General features: G+C 41.5%; 2 protein-coding genes across 2 annotated transcripts in view; both read left to right on the top strand.

Annotated features, from left to right (window-relative positions):
• The first annotated feature begins 1,917 nt into the window (after positions 1-1,917).
• On the top strand, positions 1,918-18,396 carry LOC144688778 (perilipin-3-like). Its single transcript, XM_078555695.1, has 8 exons — positions 1,918-2,040; positions 2,336-2,423; positions 6,204-6,399; positions 7,444-7,526; positions 9,797-10,082; positions 12,843-13,030; positions 16,709-16,846; positions 17,882-18,396. The coding sequence occupies exons 2-8, from the start codon at positions 2,352-2,354 to the stop codon at positions 18,275-18,277; spliced, it is 1,359 nt and encodes a 452-aa protein (XP_078411821.1). The 5' UTR covers positions 1,918-2,040; positions 2,336-2,351; the 3' UTR covers positions 18,278-18,396.
• The window catches only part of LOC144688779 (perilipin-3-like), a 65,236-nt gene continuing 47,739 nt past the window's right edge, over positions 1,938-19,434 (top strand). The window contains exon 1 of the mRNA XM_078555697.1: positions 1,938-2,040. The gene's annotated coding sequence lies outside the window, so the exon portion shown is untranslated. The remainder of the gene's footprint in view (positions 2,041-19,434) is intronic.

Here is a 19,434-nt window from a genome sequence, read left to right as displayed (position 1 = left end):
AGGGCCATCTGTCACTTGCTCATCCTGCTTTCTACTCTTAATGTCACCTTTAGCACCTCCTTTAGCCAGTATCACCACCATCAACACCCCTTCGACCTTTTGTTTATGACATCTTTTGCAATCTCTCCTTTGCCTCCACCTATCACTGGCCTTTTATCCACCTTCACCTGTCCCACCCCCCTTAAACAGTATATATTTCACCACATTTTTACTTCTCTTTACTTCTGAAGAAGAGTCACACAGACTCGAAACGTTAACTCTGTCTTTCTCACCACAGATGCTGTCAGACCTGCTGAGTTTTTCCAACAATTTTTGTTTTTGTTTCAGATTTCCAGCATCCGCAGTATTTTGCTTTTACCTTAGTGAGTAAATGTCTGAATTTGTTGTTTCAGGCTCTTCTACATTGTAGATTTCATTGGGCGTCTTATTTTGTTTACAAGCCTGGTTGAATCTTTCCTTGTACTGCCTCATCATATGTTCATTTCTATGACAACAGTAGCATTCGATTTTTAAACTGCCAATCGCTAAAAGACTGATTGTTTCCACCTCTACTAAAATTATTCTTCGATTTCGCTGCTAAGTTATTTTTCTTTATTCTTCGGTTAGCGGGGGATGTTTCCTGCTTCTCAGCAGAGTTTCACTTTTTTGTGCCACTTTCTGCTGAGGTTTCCCGCCCAATGTGGAGGACAGCACCATTTTACGCACCCTCTATTGCTTGTGAATCTTTTACTGTGCTTTTCATGGCCAGCATTATCTTTAGCGCCTTCTTGAAACCCAGATTCATTTCGGACAATAATCTTTTCTGAATAGAGTCCTCTTTCACACCACACACTAAGCGATCTCTGAACATGTCATTCAGAGTCGTAATGAACTCGCAATGTTCTGTTAGCTGCTTCAAATTTGCCATGTAGTGTGCAATTGTCTCACACAGGGCTCCATTTTGCGAATTAAACCTGAACCCCTGCATCGTGACTGAGGGCTTGGGTTGGAAATGACCCTTCATGAAGTCCACCAATTCATCAAAATTTTTCAAATCTGGGGCATTGGGTGCCATCAAACTTCCAATCAGACTGTAGGGTTTGCTCCCACAAGTACTCAAGAGGATCGCTCATCACTTCCCTTCCCCATAATCTCATTCACTTGAAAAAAGAATGTAGGCATTCTATGCATTGAGATCAGTCGTCTGTGGCTGGTTCAAAAGGATCAATTCTCCCAAATTGTGGCACTTTGAGAGTGGATAACTTCTTCAATTTTAACGGAGCTTGTTACTTACAATCACTGGGTGAGGTGCAGTGCCAATTTCTTCTTAACCTGATTTCTACTGTTCAATCTTATTTTCTCCTCATCGCAACTTTGTTGTAGGGGGCTGAGTTGTACTATTAATGATAGAGTTGATCTGCAGCCACTTCTTGGGTGGAAACATTACGTTTATTTACAATGTACTCAGCAGCAACTACGTGTGTGCTTTCAACTCCAACTCTACACTGACTGCTGAGGTCACCCACGCTACTCTACTATTGGTTACTACAGACTATGTGATCTTCCTTAACAAGTATTATTCCTAATGGTACATTACACACCAAATAAAACCCACAATTACTACAAATCCCAAGATCAGCCATGCTGGCATTGAATGACAGAGCAGGATTGACAGGCCATATGGTCTACTCTTGCTCCCATTTCTTGTGTTCTATAGAAGGTGCTAAAAGATTGATGTTCTGTTACACTACAGTCTTTTTTCGTGTCCATCGTATCTGCCAATGTCTTCCAGGGTAACTCGAAGCCATTCCCCCACAATCTGTCACTTCTGGTTTGCGCTCAGCCCATATTGACACAAATCAAAGACACGCCTCTGTACTCTTTGATTGGTCGGTGCCTCATTAAATTTCACTCTTTCAGTGTGGATTGGTCATATTCATTGTCATTCATAAATTGTGCCCCGCCCTGACAATGTCGGATAGCTATTTAAATTCATTGCTGTGCCCTAGTGGCTAAATTGCGTAGAGAATTCAGAACAGCGTACGTCTTTAAGGCAACTTTGTAAGTTTAGAAACTATTTGCTTTGTAAGTTTGTCGTATTTTTCTTCTAAAATGTTCGACGGAACTTTTATTGTTCAGTTCTGGTGTATTTTGCCTTCTACAGACATACATTTAAACTTTTTATTGTGGGATTTCCTAAACTCGTTAGTGTAAAAGTTGCTCTGACTGCCCCAGTTGCTGTCTTTATTCAGTGGAAAGTGACTTTACTCGGTCACTATCCCAGCCTCGGTGGCCCTGGATATCAGCCTGTGAGAGTTAAACTAGCTGATTTTTATTCCTAATTTCTTTCCACCAGACTTGGTCGATTTGTTATGGCGTCGGAAGTAGCCGAAAATGTTGCGTTCTCCAACCCACCAGAGCACCAGGAGAACGGGGAACAACAGGTACTTTAACTACTCCCTGTGGCAGCAAGTGTGGATGGGTGTTTCTAACTTGGTAACCTATAGACTAGTTACTAATGCGGGAAACACTCGCATTAAGATAAAAATCCAGCTGAGACGAGTTTAGACTCAGTCCTACTGGGAAATGTTGGTCACTGATTCAATAACTTATTGCGACCTTTGACCGAATTCATTATCTTAAGTATATAAAGTTGCAACATTTGCACTGTGTACATCGGCGATCAGCTTCATCGTTAAAGCTATTTTTTTAAGGATCTAAGCAGCAAGTTTAGAATCTTGCCGTTAATGTCTTTTTGGTCCTTTATTAATAAGCCCTTCCGCTCACTTTCTCTTTCATAGCCCAGCCTCCCCCACCATTATTGGGAGTTGCAATTCTCACGTATTGCAGGACCTCTCTAGTGATTCAGAAAAATGGACGCTGATGGCTCATGTGCGTGGATTTCTGACGTTAGCAAAACATTGAAAGAATAATTAGCAAAGTATATGGGATCTTGAGCTTCATTAATCGATGTATTGAATACAAAATGGAGAAGCTATACTGAACCTATTATGTTCTGGTCAGGCCACAATGAGAGAATTGCATCCCGTTCTGGCCACCACACTTTTAGGAAGGATGTGAATCAGAATGGCTCCAGGGTGATGGAGGGTTGTTAACCTCTGAGCTCCCTAGTGTTGGATTTTGTAACTCCAAAGATGTGCTGGGGAGTTCCCAGGTAAGGGTTTGCATAGCAATTGCCTAGAAATGTGCACTTCCTGTGGACAATTGCGCTGTGCTGGGAACCATCTGCAAATGTAGTTTAAATTGCAAGTTTTGGATGGTTCTGCCAGGGTTTTATCTATAGTTATCTGGGAAAAGTTAGAATTTAAACTGCTAACTTCTGGGTAACTATTGTAAAGACCAGACTGACTTTATCCCCCTCCAAAGGGGACTCTTTCTCCCCTGGACATGCCCCAAAGTTCCAGTCCCTCCTGATATCTAGCTTGCTGTGCCCCTCCCCCCCCCAAGTCGTTTTCACTTGCCCTCTCCCTGGCCTGCCAATTTCAATGGGACCTTAGTGCTATAAAAGGGATATCCTCCAATTTGTTGGATTTGGAGACAGCTGTGATGCCTACATCTTGCCCAGCCTGAGTTGGAAGGTTGGGTGAGATAGGCATGGAAGAAATTAGTATAGGTAAGTGGGCACAGTAGCAAGCTGACACTGATTGTCACTCTGAGGAAGTTACAGCTGGAATTTAGCTACAAAGTTATTTTTGAGCAGCTGGGGAGATTTGCTAGGAGTGTGCAAAATTATGGGAACTTTGGATAAGTGACCCCAAGGTGTCCCATTGTTCATGGTGCAAAAACAGGACACAGGTTAAAGGGTTTGAGCAAGAGCTGGTTTGGTGGGGGTAGTAGGGGAGGGATATGAGGAAGAAATTTTTCATGCAGCAGATGGCAATGACCTGAAACTTTCTGCCTATGAGAATGTTGGAAGTGGATACAATCAATATTCTCAGAAGGAAACTGAAGGGTGGGGGGGAAACCTGCAGGACTGTGGAGATAAAGCAGGAGAATGGGACTGACTGGATTGTCCTACGGAGCTGGCATGGATTCTGTGGGCCAAGTCACCTCCTGTCCTGTCATGACTTGAGCTTTTCAAGTGAGAGGAAGGGTTTGGGGAGGTATTATGGCAGGGCTGAGTTACCTGAAGGCTTCATTCTGAAATGAAGTGGTAACTGTGTAAACAGTTGCCAGAACTTGTGGTGAGGAGCACATGAGCAAGTCAGGCTCTTCCTCTGCTGAGTCTGGAGCTTTGGCAGGTAGTTTAGAAGGCTGGGGATAAGGGGAGACAAAGTCAAACTATGAGGTGCCTGATGAGCAAATGGATTATAAGGAGAGTGATGACATGGCTGAGATGTGAAGTTGATTGGCAAAGTGAGAAATGTCCTATTGGGATATCATACTCCAAATTATTTATCTAATTTAGAGGTATGGCATCAAATGGCAATTCAGGCCAAACTGAGATATGTAGCTAATGTGAAGGATCACACCAAAATACAGGAAGACCAAGCTGAGTAGAAAGAGAAAAGCAAGTGCCATTATGGAGCAAAGTTGTGGAGGCTCCCTTTGGGAGCAGGAATAAAAAGGCCATTGATGATAAATGAGTTTGGAGCAGATTTATTCCCTATTTCTGTGATCTCTTCCAGTACCACAACCCTCCCAGATATCTGCATTCATCTAATTCTGGTCCCATCCCCAATTTTAGTTGCTCCACCATTGGTAGCTGTACCTTCAGTTGTCTCTGTCCTGACTCTGGCATTCCCTCCCTATACCTCTGTCTGTTGCTTCTTAAGACACACTCCTTAATACTTGCCTCTTTGACCAAGCTTTTGGTCACCTGGCCCATTCACACCTTGTGTGATTTGGTATCATATTTTGTGTTAAGTTCCTCTGAAGCACCTTGATGTTTCATCAAGTTAAGGTGCTTACTAAGTATTAGTTGTGGAAGATGAGAAATTGCCAAAAAAAACAATCATAAGTGTGCAAAGCAAGAACTGGTGTTTATACCTAGAGGAATAGAAAAGTAGGTAGATTTCCCCAAATGTACTTTAGTGCATGAAATGTTCACAGCTTTGTAGCTGCCAGTTTATTTGGGTAGAGACAAAAACTTTACCTTTGCGTGTACTGTTTTGGTGTCTTGTTCTTCCAGCATCTGTCCACATAAACCTAAGCATTCACAATGTGTCAGCTGCCTTTTTCTGAGGTTTAAAAACCTTTAAAAATCCTTTCAATTGCCTTTTCAGTTCATGGTGAAATCAGATTGAACAGGCAGTACCTTTTTGGGTTCTGAGGGGATTTCACTTCTATCGGGCTAGCTGGCCTAGGGTTACTTAAACAGATGGATAAAAGTAGCAACTTGTGGTCCATAAGAGATGCTAATGATCACTCTTGATAGCATTTAAATGGGTATAACTGTTTTTGAGATGTGGTGTCTAACATTATTCCCCTGAAAACTAGTGGGGTGGGTTTCATATTGCCTATCTGGGCTGACTTATCTTTATGATAGTTGCTCAATCTTTAATGTCAAAAGTATTTCATTGCACAATATGGGAGATTGCTATAAAAGTCCAACTGTACTCTAGAACTGTACCTTGATGTCCACTGGCACTATACTGAGTATTGCCAATCTTGCTGGATTAGCTGGGAGTTTACTGGAATCTGCATCCATTGACAGTAATCCAGGAGATTTGACCTGTTTATGTATAGTGGATGGGGGTGGCAGGCAGCTGAAACTTTTTTGCCTGGTGTTGGGTGGGAGTGGCTGTTGATGGCCCCTGGACATTTGAAGAGCACTAGTTTTACTTCTAGTAAAGATGGTGGCCCCCACAGCCAGGTTGAGGCCACTGCATTCTCTAGAACCTTGGGATTGTTGTGGGTCTCCTTGCTGGCCACAGCATTTGAGGTGAAGTACAGGTGGGGAGCACAGTGCTGTGGGGTTAGTTCTACAGGAGGCTGCCAATTCCGAGTGGAATGGGAGGTGGAAGAGGGGCTCTGCCTGGAAGGGGGCCTGGGGGAGTAGGGCATCCCTGGGCTCTGCTCTTGACCTGGCTGAAACTAATGGCAAGGGGTAGATGAAGGTAGGAGGTTGTGGAGTGTCTGTCAGAATCTGTCCAGCCATAATTGGCAACCTTAGTGCTGAGAAGCATGTTTCTTTTTGTCCCTTGCATCATTGGAATGAATTACTGTGCAATGATCTAGTGATTCCATGACTTGTGTTTCAGAATGTGGTGGACAGGGTGACCAGCCTGCCTCTTGTGAGCTCTGTCTATGACATGGTATCAGCTATGTACAACAGCACCAAGGAGAACCATCCATATGTGAAGACTGTCTGTGATGTTGCTGAGCAGGGAGTGAAGACCATCTCAGCTGTGGCTGCCAGTGGTGCCAAGCCAATTATAGACCAGCTGGAGCCTCAAAGTAAGATTGGAGCATACAGTACTTGGTTCACTCAAATTGGTGACTTGTAGATTAAAAATCACTTCATAGTCAACTATCATTGAGTTTTTAAAGTGTAGCTTTAGCACCCCATTAAGAGGGTGAGTGTATCCAGCTCACTCAACGAGTGAGGGGGGTGGTGAGGAGGGTTGGAAGTTGAAATCCAGAGATTTGAGCACATAATCTAGGCTGCAACTTCAATACCATACTGAGGGAATGCTGCAGAGAGGCTCTATCTGCCCCGTTTGTGTGGCTAAAGATATTCCTCCTCGCTATTGAGGGTGAGGAAAATGCAGGAGATGTCTTGGTTAACATCTAGCCCTCAACTAATGTCACAAATCATCTGCCCATTTAGGAACATGGCCTACTCTTGCTCTTAAATCCCTTGTGGCCCATTATCTCATTGTTTGGGAAGCTCTTGCCATATGCAAAGCATTTGGTTGTTGCCATATCTCATCAGGTGTGAGCCACTCTCTAAAGAGTATCAGTTCTGCTTGCATTTTAATGTTACAATGCATAAGCATGATTACTTTGTCAACTGCAGTATTAATTACAACATAATCTGGCCTGGGTCCAGATTAGTCATTGTGACTAAAATTGGTATGTGATTTAATTCAATATTGGCCAGCAGCCTACTAAATGTGAACTATTTCCAAAATATTAGTAGTGATTATATCTGACCTATATAAAAATTCAGGCTATAGCTTCCAATCTTCTGACTTTCTGTCTAGAAAGACAAAACAAATAGCACTGTCATTACTACTGTCATATGGGTGTTAACTATTGCATGTTTTAATATGGAGTAAATGCAACTATTATAAGATCTCTTTTCAATATTCTGCTAAAGCTTCATGAATACAATTTGTTTAAAACTAAAGCTTGAGCACAAGTATAAAATAAGGCACTCTGCCAAGTTCAGTCCTTCAGTAACTATTTTTGGCAGAAGCTATTGGCTCATTCTAGAATTGGATAATGTGGGCACTTTAATGCTTACTTGCCTCTAAGCAAAGGTTCTTTTGTGCTCAGTTGCAGCAGCTAATGAATATGCCTGTAAAGGCTTGGATAAACTGGAAGAGAAGCTTCCAATCCTTCAACAGTCCACACCCCAGGTAAGGAAATAATTCAAAATGACCTGGCCTTGGTGGGAGGTTGAGGGGGGGGGGGGGGGTGAAACAAATCCTGCTTCCATCATTCTTGAATGAATAAGCCCTAATTGCCCTTGAACTGAATGGTTTGCTAGGCCATTTTAGAATGTGGTTAAAAGTCAACCAGGTAAGGATGGCTGATTTCCTTCCCTAAAGAGCATTAGTGAAACAAATGGGTTTTTACAATCAATGATATTCTAGAAATTGTTAATTGAATTTAAATTCCACTGGTTGCTGTAGTAGGATTTGAACCCATGTACTCAAGGCATTAGCCTGGGCCTCTGGATTATTAGTTCAGTGACATTACCACTATGCCACCATCGGAGAGGCCTTCTGTGCTTTAACAATTATTGATGGCCAAGTACTGTCATATCCATGCCAGTGTCTGCAGGAGGAACTCCAGTCCCATTCCCCATAGCTCTGCATATTTTTTCTCTTCAGATCTAATGTACTATGGCTATAAGGACACTGCACTTCCAATCCAATGGAGTCTCACTTAGCCACTAAGTTGCAAGTTCTAACTCCATATTTACATTTCTGTTTGATTGGTCTTACCAGTCAGGGATAACATCTGTTCTGGATGTGCTGAACTAAATTATGGCCCCATCTTTCAATTTCTTCTTTCCTCCTTGTAGTTAACTTGATATATTGAGTCCTTTCCCTAATGACTCAGTTTTTCTTAACTGATTTAAGTGTTTCAATTTGTTATATCCACCTTATGGTAGTTGTCCACTGGTCACTATCTGCCTAAAAATCTTGTTGTAATTCAGACAACCTAAAGTGGCGTGACTAGATCAGATCAACCATTCATCAGTTCATGTGAATGCATACTTACTTCAAAAACTGAGGTATCCTGCTATGTGGATTAGGAAGCCATCGCAACTCAATTGGTAGCCATCTTACCTCTTGTCAGTTTGTGGGTTCAAATCCCATGCAAAGATTGAGACCCAGATTTGTGCTCCCAACTGAGGAGTGCAGAGACAGGACATTTCCCAGCTCTGCAAACCTGGCCTGGAAGGTTGGACTGGGTCAGGGTGGGCTGGATTAGAAGCTAGGCCCCTGCCCCAGAACAGCAGAGGCTGCCAGGTGTGGAGGTGGGCTAGGCAGTAGGCCTGCCTCTCTGCACAGCACTATATCCAGGGTTTTTTTTAAAAATGGATTTAAACAAAAGCCCTCCCATACATCCCCCTCTACCATGCCCCACTGAACCCCCATGTCCTTTATAGTCCCTGTGGCTACTTGGTGCCACACATGCCCCATCCACCACCCTTTGCCCTTCATCCTCTACCAACTCACCTAGTATCCACCATGGGCAAACCTCAGGAGCCATACTGTCATTAAAAGTTTGTCTATTGGTGACATCACTATTTTTAATAAAAACACCCTCATTTCAATGGGTTTTTAAATCAATTTCTTCAATTAATTTCTTATGAAAACAAATGTTTCTATAACCACTTGGAGCTGTCAAACTGCTCACTTAACAGATTCTCCAATGTGATTAATGTTGGGTTATAAAATCAGTCACAGTACAAATCCTGTGGTGATGGCCCTGGGGCTTAAGTCAGCAGACAGGAGTGACATATTCAAGCACTAATTTTACTTTTAAACTGCATGCTGTTTTAAGTTCAAAGCCCAGCAAAGTTAGATCATTGGAATTGTCAAAATTGTTGATCAGTTTTGCATTTTTTATGCAAAATCATATCTACTTTTAACAATCAAAGGGTGCCATACTGCTGGGAACCATGGCTGTGTAATTTATAACCCTCCCCCAATTTTTCCTCTACAAAAATGGCTGAGGCTGGGTTTGGAGATGGGGCTTCCAGATTCAGGCCCCTGCTGGCAGGGACTGAGCTCCTTTGCACAGAAATTCAGACCTGACAGTCCTGTGCTGTCTTTCAGTTGATCTCCAAACTGAGGCCCTGTCAGTCCCCCTGAGTGGTTATGGGAAAAACATTGCCCCACAACCCCCCCAGAATTATTGAAAGCAGCAAATTTCTGTCCACTGTCCTAGCTAATATCTATCCCTCAACCAATATCATAAATTTAATCTGGTATTATCTTACTACTATTTGTTACCTTGGCTGTAAGCACTTTAGGGAAATCCTGAGTGATTCTGTATAAATGCAAGTCTTTTTTTTTAGATGTGGAAAATCTCTCATTCTCATTTCATACAGAATGTTTACCTGTTGACTCAGTACTAATGTACTGAATTATCATTTTTGCCTTTTAAACAGGTTGTTGCTGATACCAAAGAGCTGGTTTCATCCACAATAACAGGAGCCAAAGATGCAGTCTCCAACACAGTGACTGGAGCTAAAAATACAGTGACTGGGGTAGTGGACATGGCCAAGGGGGCAGTGCATGGTGGCATTGAAAAGACCAAGACAGTGATGGTTGAAGGAGTTAACACTGTCATGGCATCCAGAGTAGGGCAGATGGTTGTCACTGGTGTGGACAGTGCACTCAATAAATCTGAAGAGATGGTTGATCATTATCTTCCAATGACTGAGGAAGAGCTGGGTAAGTAAGAGGATCTATTTTTACTACCTCCTTCTTGCCCTTGGATGCTTTTGTATCTGCTTCAGTTGGTCCAAACATCTGGAGTTGCACCTTTAACTGAGCAGTGAAGTTTTTAAATCCATTTCTTCAATTAATTTCTTATGAAAACAAATGTTTCTATAACCACTTGGAGCTGTCAAACTGCTCACTTAACAGGTTCTCCAATGTGATTAATTTTAGGTTGTAAAATCAGTCACAGTACAAATCCTGTGGTGATGGCCCTGGGGCTTAAGTCAGCAGACAGGAGTGACATATTCAAGCACTAATTATACTTTTAAACTGCATGCTGTTTTAAGTTCAAAGCCCAGCAAAGTTAGATCATTGGAATTGTCAATTGTTGATCAGTTTTGCATTTTTTATGCAAAATCATATCTACTTTTAACAATCAAAGGGTGCCATACTGCTGGGAACCATGGCTGTGTAATTTATAACTCTCCCCCAATTTTTCCCCTACAAAAAATGGCTGAGGCTGGGTTTGGACCTTTAACTGAGCAGTGAAGTTGTCAAGTGCAAATCAGTCATTATGGAGTTATGACCACCTTGAACACATAACATTCTATAAATTTTAAAGATGTTTTGCAGGTTTGTATGAAGTACTTCAGAAGTGTAAAACAATGTGCCTAGGTATTGCTATATACCTATAAACCACAAGCAGCAAATCCAAAAGGCTGTTGATGCTTAATCCTATAAGCTGTTCCCTGCCCCATACTCTTCACAGGTGTGGTGGAATATGCCCACTTGCCTGGAGTGCAGCTCCCACAACACTCAGTTTGATACTGTCCAGGACAAAGCAGCCTGCTTGATTGGCACCACATCTACAAACATTCACTGCCTCCACCACTGACACACTAGCAGCAGTGTGTACCATCCACAAGATGCATTGCAGGAATTTACCAAGGCTCCTTAGACAGCACCTTCCAAACCCATGACCACTACCATCTAGAAGGACAAGGGCATGAGATGGGAACATCACCATATGGAAGTTCCCCCTCCAAGTCACTTGCCATCCTGACTTGGAAATATATTGCTGTTCCTTCACTGTTGCTAGGTCAAAATCCTGGAACTCCCTAACAGTGCTGTGGGTGTACATGTACCTACACCACATGGACTGCAGTGGTTCAAGAAGGTAACTCACCATCACCAAGGGCAACTAGGGATGGGCAATAAATGTTGGCCCAGCCAGTGAAGCCCACTTCCTGTGAAGGAATAAATGTTCAGTAACTGAACTGTTCAATCTGAAAACAGCAATATAATCTTGAAGTCCTAATTCATGCACTCAACACAAATGCTCAGCCTAATTTGTTTCTTGCTTGTCCAACATCTGTGTTTATGGTGCTCTTGCATAGCTCTAACTTTGAGGGCATTGTACTTGTGGCTAGGAGCACAAAAGTATAGTATAGGAAGGTTGAGAAAGCTACAATGGTGTGCTCTGTCTAGTATAATTCACCTGAGTAAAAGTTACTTTTGAATCACTGAAATGAAGGTTTGACTTGATATATCCCATTAACTGTTGGCTGTAATGACTGAATCTTCCTCTGGACAGACATGAGCACCAAACAAAACCAAACCCTTTGCCCTCATGTCAAAATCAAAACATTATTAAGGTTGCATTTATTGCCCTTATAGATGCAGGTGAGCCACCTTCTTACTTCATTAGTTCATGAAGGTATATCCACAATATTGGGAATTTGAGGTTTTTGACCCCAAGGCAATAGAACAGCAATATTTCTAAGTCTGGATGGTGTTACTTTGAGGCAACTCGCAGGTGGTGGTCCCATGTGCTTCCAGGCACTAAAGGTCACAGATTTGGGAGGTGCTACCAAAGAAGCCTCTACAAATGGCTGTGGTTTAGTAGATGATACATATCTTGGCCATTGTGTGCCCCAGTGGGGGATGGGATACCAATCAAGTAAGCTGTCTTCTCTTGGATGATAGAGCTGCAAGCTTCTAGGCAAGTGTATCATGCTGCAACTTTGTAGATATGATGGCAAGGCTTTGGGAGTCAGGAGAAAGTTGCATGCCACAGTATACCCTCTAGCCACTATGTAGCTGGTCCAGTTTCTAATCAATGGTGTCACACCTGGTTGACTATGGGGGATTTTGACATTGGGAGGTGATTACTTATATTAAATTAGTTGCTGCCTGGCACTTGTGTAATGCAAGTGTTCCTTTTCAGCTCAAGCTGAAATGTTGTCCAAGTCTTGCTGCATGCAGACACTGCTTTATGAAGTTCTAAAGTGCTGTTTGATTCCACTTCTGACCTTGTGATGGAGGAAAGGTCATTGGGAGGGAAAAGCTGAAGATGATTGGATGCTGAGGAACTCCTGCAGTGATGTTCCTGAGCTGAGATAATTGTCCTCCAACAACCACAAGTATCTTTTGAGCTAGGGTGTGATGTGGAAAGCTCCCCCTAACTTCCAGTAATTTAAATTGAGTTCACACTCTTATCAGGAGCATTCTCACCTGGAATTTGGCTCTGTTTGTTTTGCCCAAAACTTTAATGAGAAATTAAGACACTAACACTAACTGAACATTAAGTGCTTGTTGCTGTCTGTCAGCCATACCTACAATTGAGTAAACTGATAGGGTGGTTGGATTTTTGTGGACCACACATACTTGGGTTGTTTCAACTTTGTTGCATAGATGGATAATTGTGTATACAAAGAAATAATTGCCTCAAATAACAGCCTTGATCATAAGCTGTTTTTTTTTGTGCTTCAGCAAAACTGGCCTCTTCTGTTGAAGGCAGTGAAGTGGCCCCAGCACAGAAGCAGAGTTACTATGTGCGCTTAGGATCTTTATCTTCAAAAGTGCGTCATAGAGCATATCAGCACTCTACATCCAAGATGCAGAAGGCCAGACAAGGCAGCCAAGATGTTATGGTTCAGCTTCACAACACAATGGATCTGGTAAGAAATGCATGCTGTTGGTGATAGATTTTTACAGGGCTACAACCTGTTCATTGTCTCTGGAAGGAATGACTCTCAAATCAAAATATTGTACAGCTCCAAGATTGAGCTGCAACCTCTTGGGGGCTTTTATACAACTAACTATTTGGTCACACTGAAGTGACTAGTCACTTCTGGCTGCAGACATTGTCTTACTACCACCAACCCCCCACATACTAATCTGGAGCACACCTTTTCATACCCAGTAGCTAGGTAAATGAGAGTTGGACTTGGAGAATCATGGAAAGATCCTTGTTCTGATCAAATCCAATGTAATTTTAGTTATAGACACTGCAGAGATAAAACAGTGGCAATGGGAACTCATTGTAGAGGGGAAGGGCACACTAAGTTCTATAAACCAAGGGGCAACAGTAAATATGTAGATAAATTCAAAGGAATAAAGTAGAAGATTCATTTCTAAGAACAACATTAAAGGACCCAAATTGCATTAATTAAAAATCTCCTTTAAATTGGCAAAAGGGATATTAAACTCATTGTATGTAGATGGACTTTTAAGCACCTGGGACAATAGAGACCTGTTGCCTGCAGCTCCTGTTGTGCGGGGTCTCCAGGACTGTCTTGCATTACCACATGTGCAGGCAGTGCCTCCAGTTGATCAAACTGACCACTCAGCTGAGAATCACTCACTGCAAGGAAGCTGAATTTCTTGGCATGTACATCTCCTTGCAGCTAGAGTTCAAGAGAATTGAAAGTTGATGGCCATCCAACAGTGTAAAAGGTACACAGTGCAGAAATGAGTGACACTAACCAGTTTCCAGTGCTGAAAACAAATGAAGGTGACTTTTTGTCTAATGTATATACACAGTGCTGGTCTCAATGCTGTAAGAATCTTAAATCCTCCCTCTGCACAACTTCACCAGTGACATGATCACCTATTCCTGTACTCACTAACCCCTGACACTAGAGTAATGGAGATTTCCAATATAGGGCAAATGACTGCACAAGGCCACAGCAAGAAGTGTAGAAATGTGGTGGTCATAGGGCTAAGTATGAGGGGAGGGAGTAAACAGCCAGAAGTGTGGTCCATGTGGGAACCAATGCCATAGGAATAAAAAGGGTTGGGAGTCCTTCAGTCATTAATTTCTGCAGTGAGTTTGGGGAAATTAGAAGTGCAGGATTTCTAAAGGTGTAATCTCTAGATTACTCCTAGTGTCACATCCTAATGAGTAATGGAATGGTATAAAGTAACATGGTTGAAAATCTGATTCTTGTGCTTTGGGACCAGCTCCAGCTCCAATGCATGAGTGACCTAGTTATGCCTCCAGTAGATTTGACAACATTGGTCCCAAGAAGGTTAGCTCCACAGTGAGGAAGGTTGTATCTAATTTGGCAAGAGGATGGACAGCAAGTTGAAAAGATCTAACCCAGGTGAATTTGCTTCTTACCAAGGAGTTTGAATCTATCATTGAACAAATAAACTCAGTTTTTAAACTAAACACATTTCCATAATGGAGAAAAGGGCATCCAAAGCTATAGGTTAAAAGGAGGCTATAAAATTAATCAGCATAACTTTTGGAAAAACCATATTTGACTACTATTCCTTGAAGTAATAGATTGAGAATGTTGTAATATATGGATGTTTGAGGTGTTTAAGTACCAAATGATAGATTTGTTAATGCAAAGCTCATGGGGTTAAAAATGGATACAAGATAATGACAAAGTGAACAATTGTTTTCCAGTGGGGAGTATAGTGGTGTTCCCAAGGGGTTGGTAGTGGGACCTGTGCTCTAAATAGATATTGATGACCTGGATGTGTCTATATGGCATAATTTCAAAGTTTATGGGTGAGATTAGTAAAATAAGCAGTCACATGGCAGCTGAAACTTAATACCAAAAGTGCATCTTGATAGAAGAACAAGACAAACTAAATGACATGATTTCAAAGGGATGCAGGAACTGAGACCTGGAGCATATGTACACAAATCCTAGAAGGTGGCAAGATACTTGTTTTCCCTAATGCCCTTTTTTTCAGATTGCATACTAAGCAAATGAAGTTGTGATAATTTATAAAACACTAGTTACACAGCTGAGGAATATTGTTCATTTCAGAAAGGACATTAATTAGGCCTTGGGCAGGGTATGGAAGATATTTGTTCTGGGGATGAGGAACTTCAATTATAGAGAGGCTGGGATTGTTCTCCTTTGGACAGAAGACACAAATGGTTTTAAGTAGTAAATAACTGTTTCCAGTGACAGCCAAGTCTGCATTCAGAAGATGCAAATTTAAGGTGATTTTTTAAAAAAAAAACTAAACTTTAACATCCAGCTTTTATGGTCTGAAAGGATTATGTAAATAGATTCAATTTACCAAAACAATTGGGTGAACATTTGAGGCAGGAAAAAACCTGCAGCACTAGGGAAAGAGCAAGGGAGTGGAGCTAATTGAATAGTTCTACCAAAGGGCTGGCACAGGCAGTGGGCTTGTGCTGTTGTCATTCCATTGTACACAATATGGAATCTTTCTATCTCAATGTGGACTTTAAACTGAGGTTCACTTGTATTGCTCTAGTCTAGCCTAGAGCCTCTTTAGCCAAGATTGAACCTGGTCTTGAATAGTAAGAGGATCTGGCCACTGAATTATTGTGCAATAATAATTGGCCCTGCTGCCACCATGACTCTAGCAGTCAGTCAAAGCCTTTTCCTGAGGTAAGGCATGTTCATTTGATCTGAGACTTGGAGAAACCTGTAGCTAATCTGAAGTGGAGGGGCAGCAAACTGCATTTCAAAATACATTGGAATTATTCATTTGTACACTATTTAGTATCTAAAGTGGAATGAAGAGGGGAAGCTGACAAAATAGATGGCATGTATGATTGTGTAAGGGAACTTTGGGTAAGTCACCCATACTCCATTTTAAAATACTGTTCCAGTGGCCTTTCACCTTATTTCCTGCACATGGAGCTTCAAATGATTATAGCTGAAATTGGTACAGTAAATGGAGCTGATTTGCATTCTTAATTACAATTGAAAGTGCTGTACTAACTTGTATAATTGTATTTTGGCTTACAATTCTGACCAGGGTGTGTATGGACTTGATATCATTGAAGGCATTTAGTGCTTAACAAATTTGAACATTGCACCATTGTTGGCTGAGTTGGTACTATAAAGTTGATCTGAAGACACTACTTAGGTGGAAACTTTTAAGTTAATTAACAAGGTACTCAGCAGCAACTACATCTCTACACAACCAATTACTGAGGTAGCCTGTGCTGCTATTCCTATTGGGTGCTAAAGATCATGACATCTTCCTTAACCAGCATTGTTGTTAAAGGTGTTTCTAATTAAATTTCTTGGGTTTAGTTGAGAGTTAACATTTATAACCATTTTGAAAGTTCACAAGTTGTTCCACTTCTGAACTCAAGCTTATTCTAGAAATTAGGTGCATCTCTAAGTGGACATTTAACTAAACCTGACCTTGTTACAATTTTAAATTTCCTGGATGACTATAAAATCCTAAATAATACATTTGCTAACTTGGAAGTTCAGATTTAAATGACCAATAAAAACAAATCACTTTTTTTCCTTGAGCTGAAATGTGTAATGAAACATTGCACTGGGAACTGTTGGTCTACCAGTTGGTTCAATTTTTCAGTATTTTATGACTTGCTATATTTGCAGATTGAATTGGCAAAGAAAGGAGTAGATTCAGCAAATCAGAAGCTGCATGGGGTTCAGGAAAAGCTGCATCAGATGTGCGTTGACTGGCAGAAGAAACAAAAAGGTCAAGTGGAGGAAGAAGGGTGTCTGAAACCAGAGGTACAAACTCATATTTTTACTATGGGGAACAAGCATCTATACTTTCTGCTAAATTGCTGCAGCTATCAAATAGAACTTATTATTGAGTAAGAGGAAGCACCCCAGGCTGAATGTCTTTGAATCCAGATGCCATTAAACCTTGAGTTCCCCATGTGCTCAAGGATCAATCCCTTCACTTCAATGCTATTAGAAAATTGAGCCCTTGTAATCAAACAGGCTAGTCCTGATGGTGGCTTCAGTGCCAATACAGACAAATGCCAGATAGTGACTCACATTTAATAGTAATTCTGTTCCTGCAATGGCTGTCATCTGTCATGTAACCAGTTTAGTGTTCAGACCAGAGCCTGGTATGTTTGGCAAAATTTGGCTTTATCTTTACCTCTGCTGTGGTACAATTGGGTTGTACATCCACAAGTGGGACCTTACAATACCACCAACTGGTGGGATTGGCTGGTGCCACCAAAGCCAATGGACTTTTGGCTAGTTTGCCACATCCACTGCAGCAGGTCCTGCTGCAGCAGGGCTGGAAAATGCCAGCCTATATTTCATAGAAACAGGAAAATAGAAGCAGGAGTAGGTCATTCAGCCCTCCAAGCCTGCTCTGACATTCAATATGATCATGGCTGATTTTCTACCTCAATGCCATACTCCTGCTTTATCCCCATATCCCTTGATCTATTGAACTACAAACTATTGTCTATAAAACTACATGTAGTGGTGGGGGTGGTAATCATTTAGGTAACTTGCAAGCAACAGTGGAGTGTCATCAGCCAAAGCTTGGATATTCCAGAAAGTCATCTCCTGGATGTGATCACCAAGTTAAATCACCATTTTTAGCCTCTTCAGCTGTCTGACTGGTCAGCTGACTCTGCAAGAGTTACCAATGATTCTTAGTTTCATACCATATAATCCATTTATCTGTATTCAAAAACATTATGCTGAAATTGTGGATTAGAGGTTTTATTAGGCATTACCTAGGGTGCCTTTGAAATAGACCAAAGGGTGATTAAATTCTAATTGTTTCTTGCATTGCAGCAACTTGAATCCCAAACCCTAACCATGACTCACAGTCTCACCCAGCAACTACAGACTACCTGCCTGACCTTGGCTTCAAATGTACACGGCCTCCCTCAGCACATTCAAGACAAAGTGCAGCAGATCCGCAAAACAGCAGAGACCATCCACACCTCTTTCTCCTCTGCCAGTTCATTCGGTGATCTCTCTGGGCAGCTCCTGGTGCAAAGCAGAGAGCAAATGCTGAAGATCCGGGAATCCATGGATGGGGTAATGGACTATGTGCTTCACAACACTCCTCTCAACTGGTTGGTGGGTCCCTTTGTCCCAGAACTGATTGAGCACTCTCAGTCAGAGCAGATGATTGAGGACCCTCAGTCAGAGCAGATGATTGAAATGGATGAAGTCCAAGAATAGGTGTGACCTGCCTGTAGCTATATACTGTATATGGTTAAACTACAAGTTAAACTTGTCAGATTTTGTATAGTGAAAATAGCCCTATTTCTGAAAGTATGAATAAACAGCATTAACCTTCACTCTATTTCCATATTGAGTAATTGTACTACCCTACAATCTTGTAACGTGTTTTTTCCCTTGTTTGAATAATGACATCATTTTGTGGACTCTTGCTGCCATGTTGTGTTAGTGTTGATTTTTGAATTAGATAAAGCTCCTGCCTAACTTCAGTTAATTGCATTCACCCATGAACTTGAAGGGATATCAGCCCTCCTGACACCTGTTTAGTGAGTAGGAGCTTTAGAGCATTGAAGTTGAAATTTTGGATGCCTGCCAGTTCAAGAGTACTTTTTTGTAGAATTTTTATTTGCAGCATTTACTGCAACAAGAAGTTGGGTTCTATTTGAGCCTCCATTTTGATGTTACAGCTACAGGAAATTTCCCACCATCTTGGGTATTTTTCTTTTGCAGCCCAGATAAAGATAACAATCATTGTATTTGAACTGCCTGTGCATTGCAATAATGCTGAACACCAAGTGAGTGTTCCAGTCAATCCTTTTGTGTAAAGTGAATTGCTAGTGTCTGTATTTCTTATTCCAACATGGAATCCCACCATCCCCACCCAGCTGTTAAGCACATTCACCTAGCATGTCTGAGTCAAGAGATGGGTTTGATGTGCCATACAGCAACTTCAGTTTACCTTTTTACTTTACCTAAAGAAAACTACAAGAATGTAATACTGTTCATTAATGAGATGTATTAAAATTCAATGATTTTTGTAATCATGCTCCCTACTGGAGATATGGTCAAATATCACTACACTAAAGATGGGCTGTAAATTTTTCTTGCACCAATAAAGTCCAAGAGCTAATGGAGGGGATAAAGAGATTGAGTGTATTGTCAGTTTGTGCAGCCTATCTGGCATTCTCCGTACTTGTGCTTGCTGGGTAAGAATGGTAATGCTAATCTAGTTTGATACATTAGGACAAGTTACAAAAAGGATACTTGCAGACAGAGTCAAGGCCATGTTGGCACAAGTATTAACACTTCAGTTTATTTACTATTGGCTCACTCTGGCCGTAAACTGCACTTGAGGGCATTCAGCACAAACATTGTCT

Source organism: Cetorhinus maximus, chromosome 13, assembly GCF_964194155.1.
Source record: "Cetorhinus maximus chromosome 13, sCetMax3.hap1.1, whole genome shotgun sequence".
Classification (NCBI taxonomy): Eukaryota; Metazoa; Chordata; class Chondrichthyes; order Lamniformes; family Cetorhinidae; genus Cetorhinus; species Cetorhinus maximus.
The sequence above is the reverse complement of the archived record's forward strand: the minus strand, read 5'-3'. Positions and strand labels throughout refer to the sequence as shown.

Excerpts from the sequence above, each read along its gene's own strand:
- LOC144688778 (XM_078555695.1), top strand. The coding sequence starts at position 2,352 with ATGGCGTCGGAAGTAGCCGAAAATGTTGCGTTCTCCAACCCACCAGAG. Across the intron at positions 10,083-12,842 it reads AATGACTGAGGAAGAGCTGG|CAAAACTGGCCTCTTCTGTT; the intron begins GTAAGTAAGAGG and ends TTTGTGCTTCAG. Across the intron at positions 16,847-17,881 it reads AAGGGTGTCTGAAACCAGAG|CAACTTGAATCCCAAACCCT; the intron begins GTACAAACTCAT and ends CTTGCATTGCAG.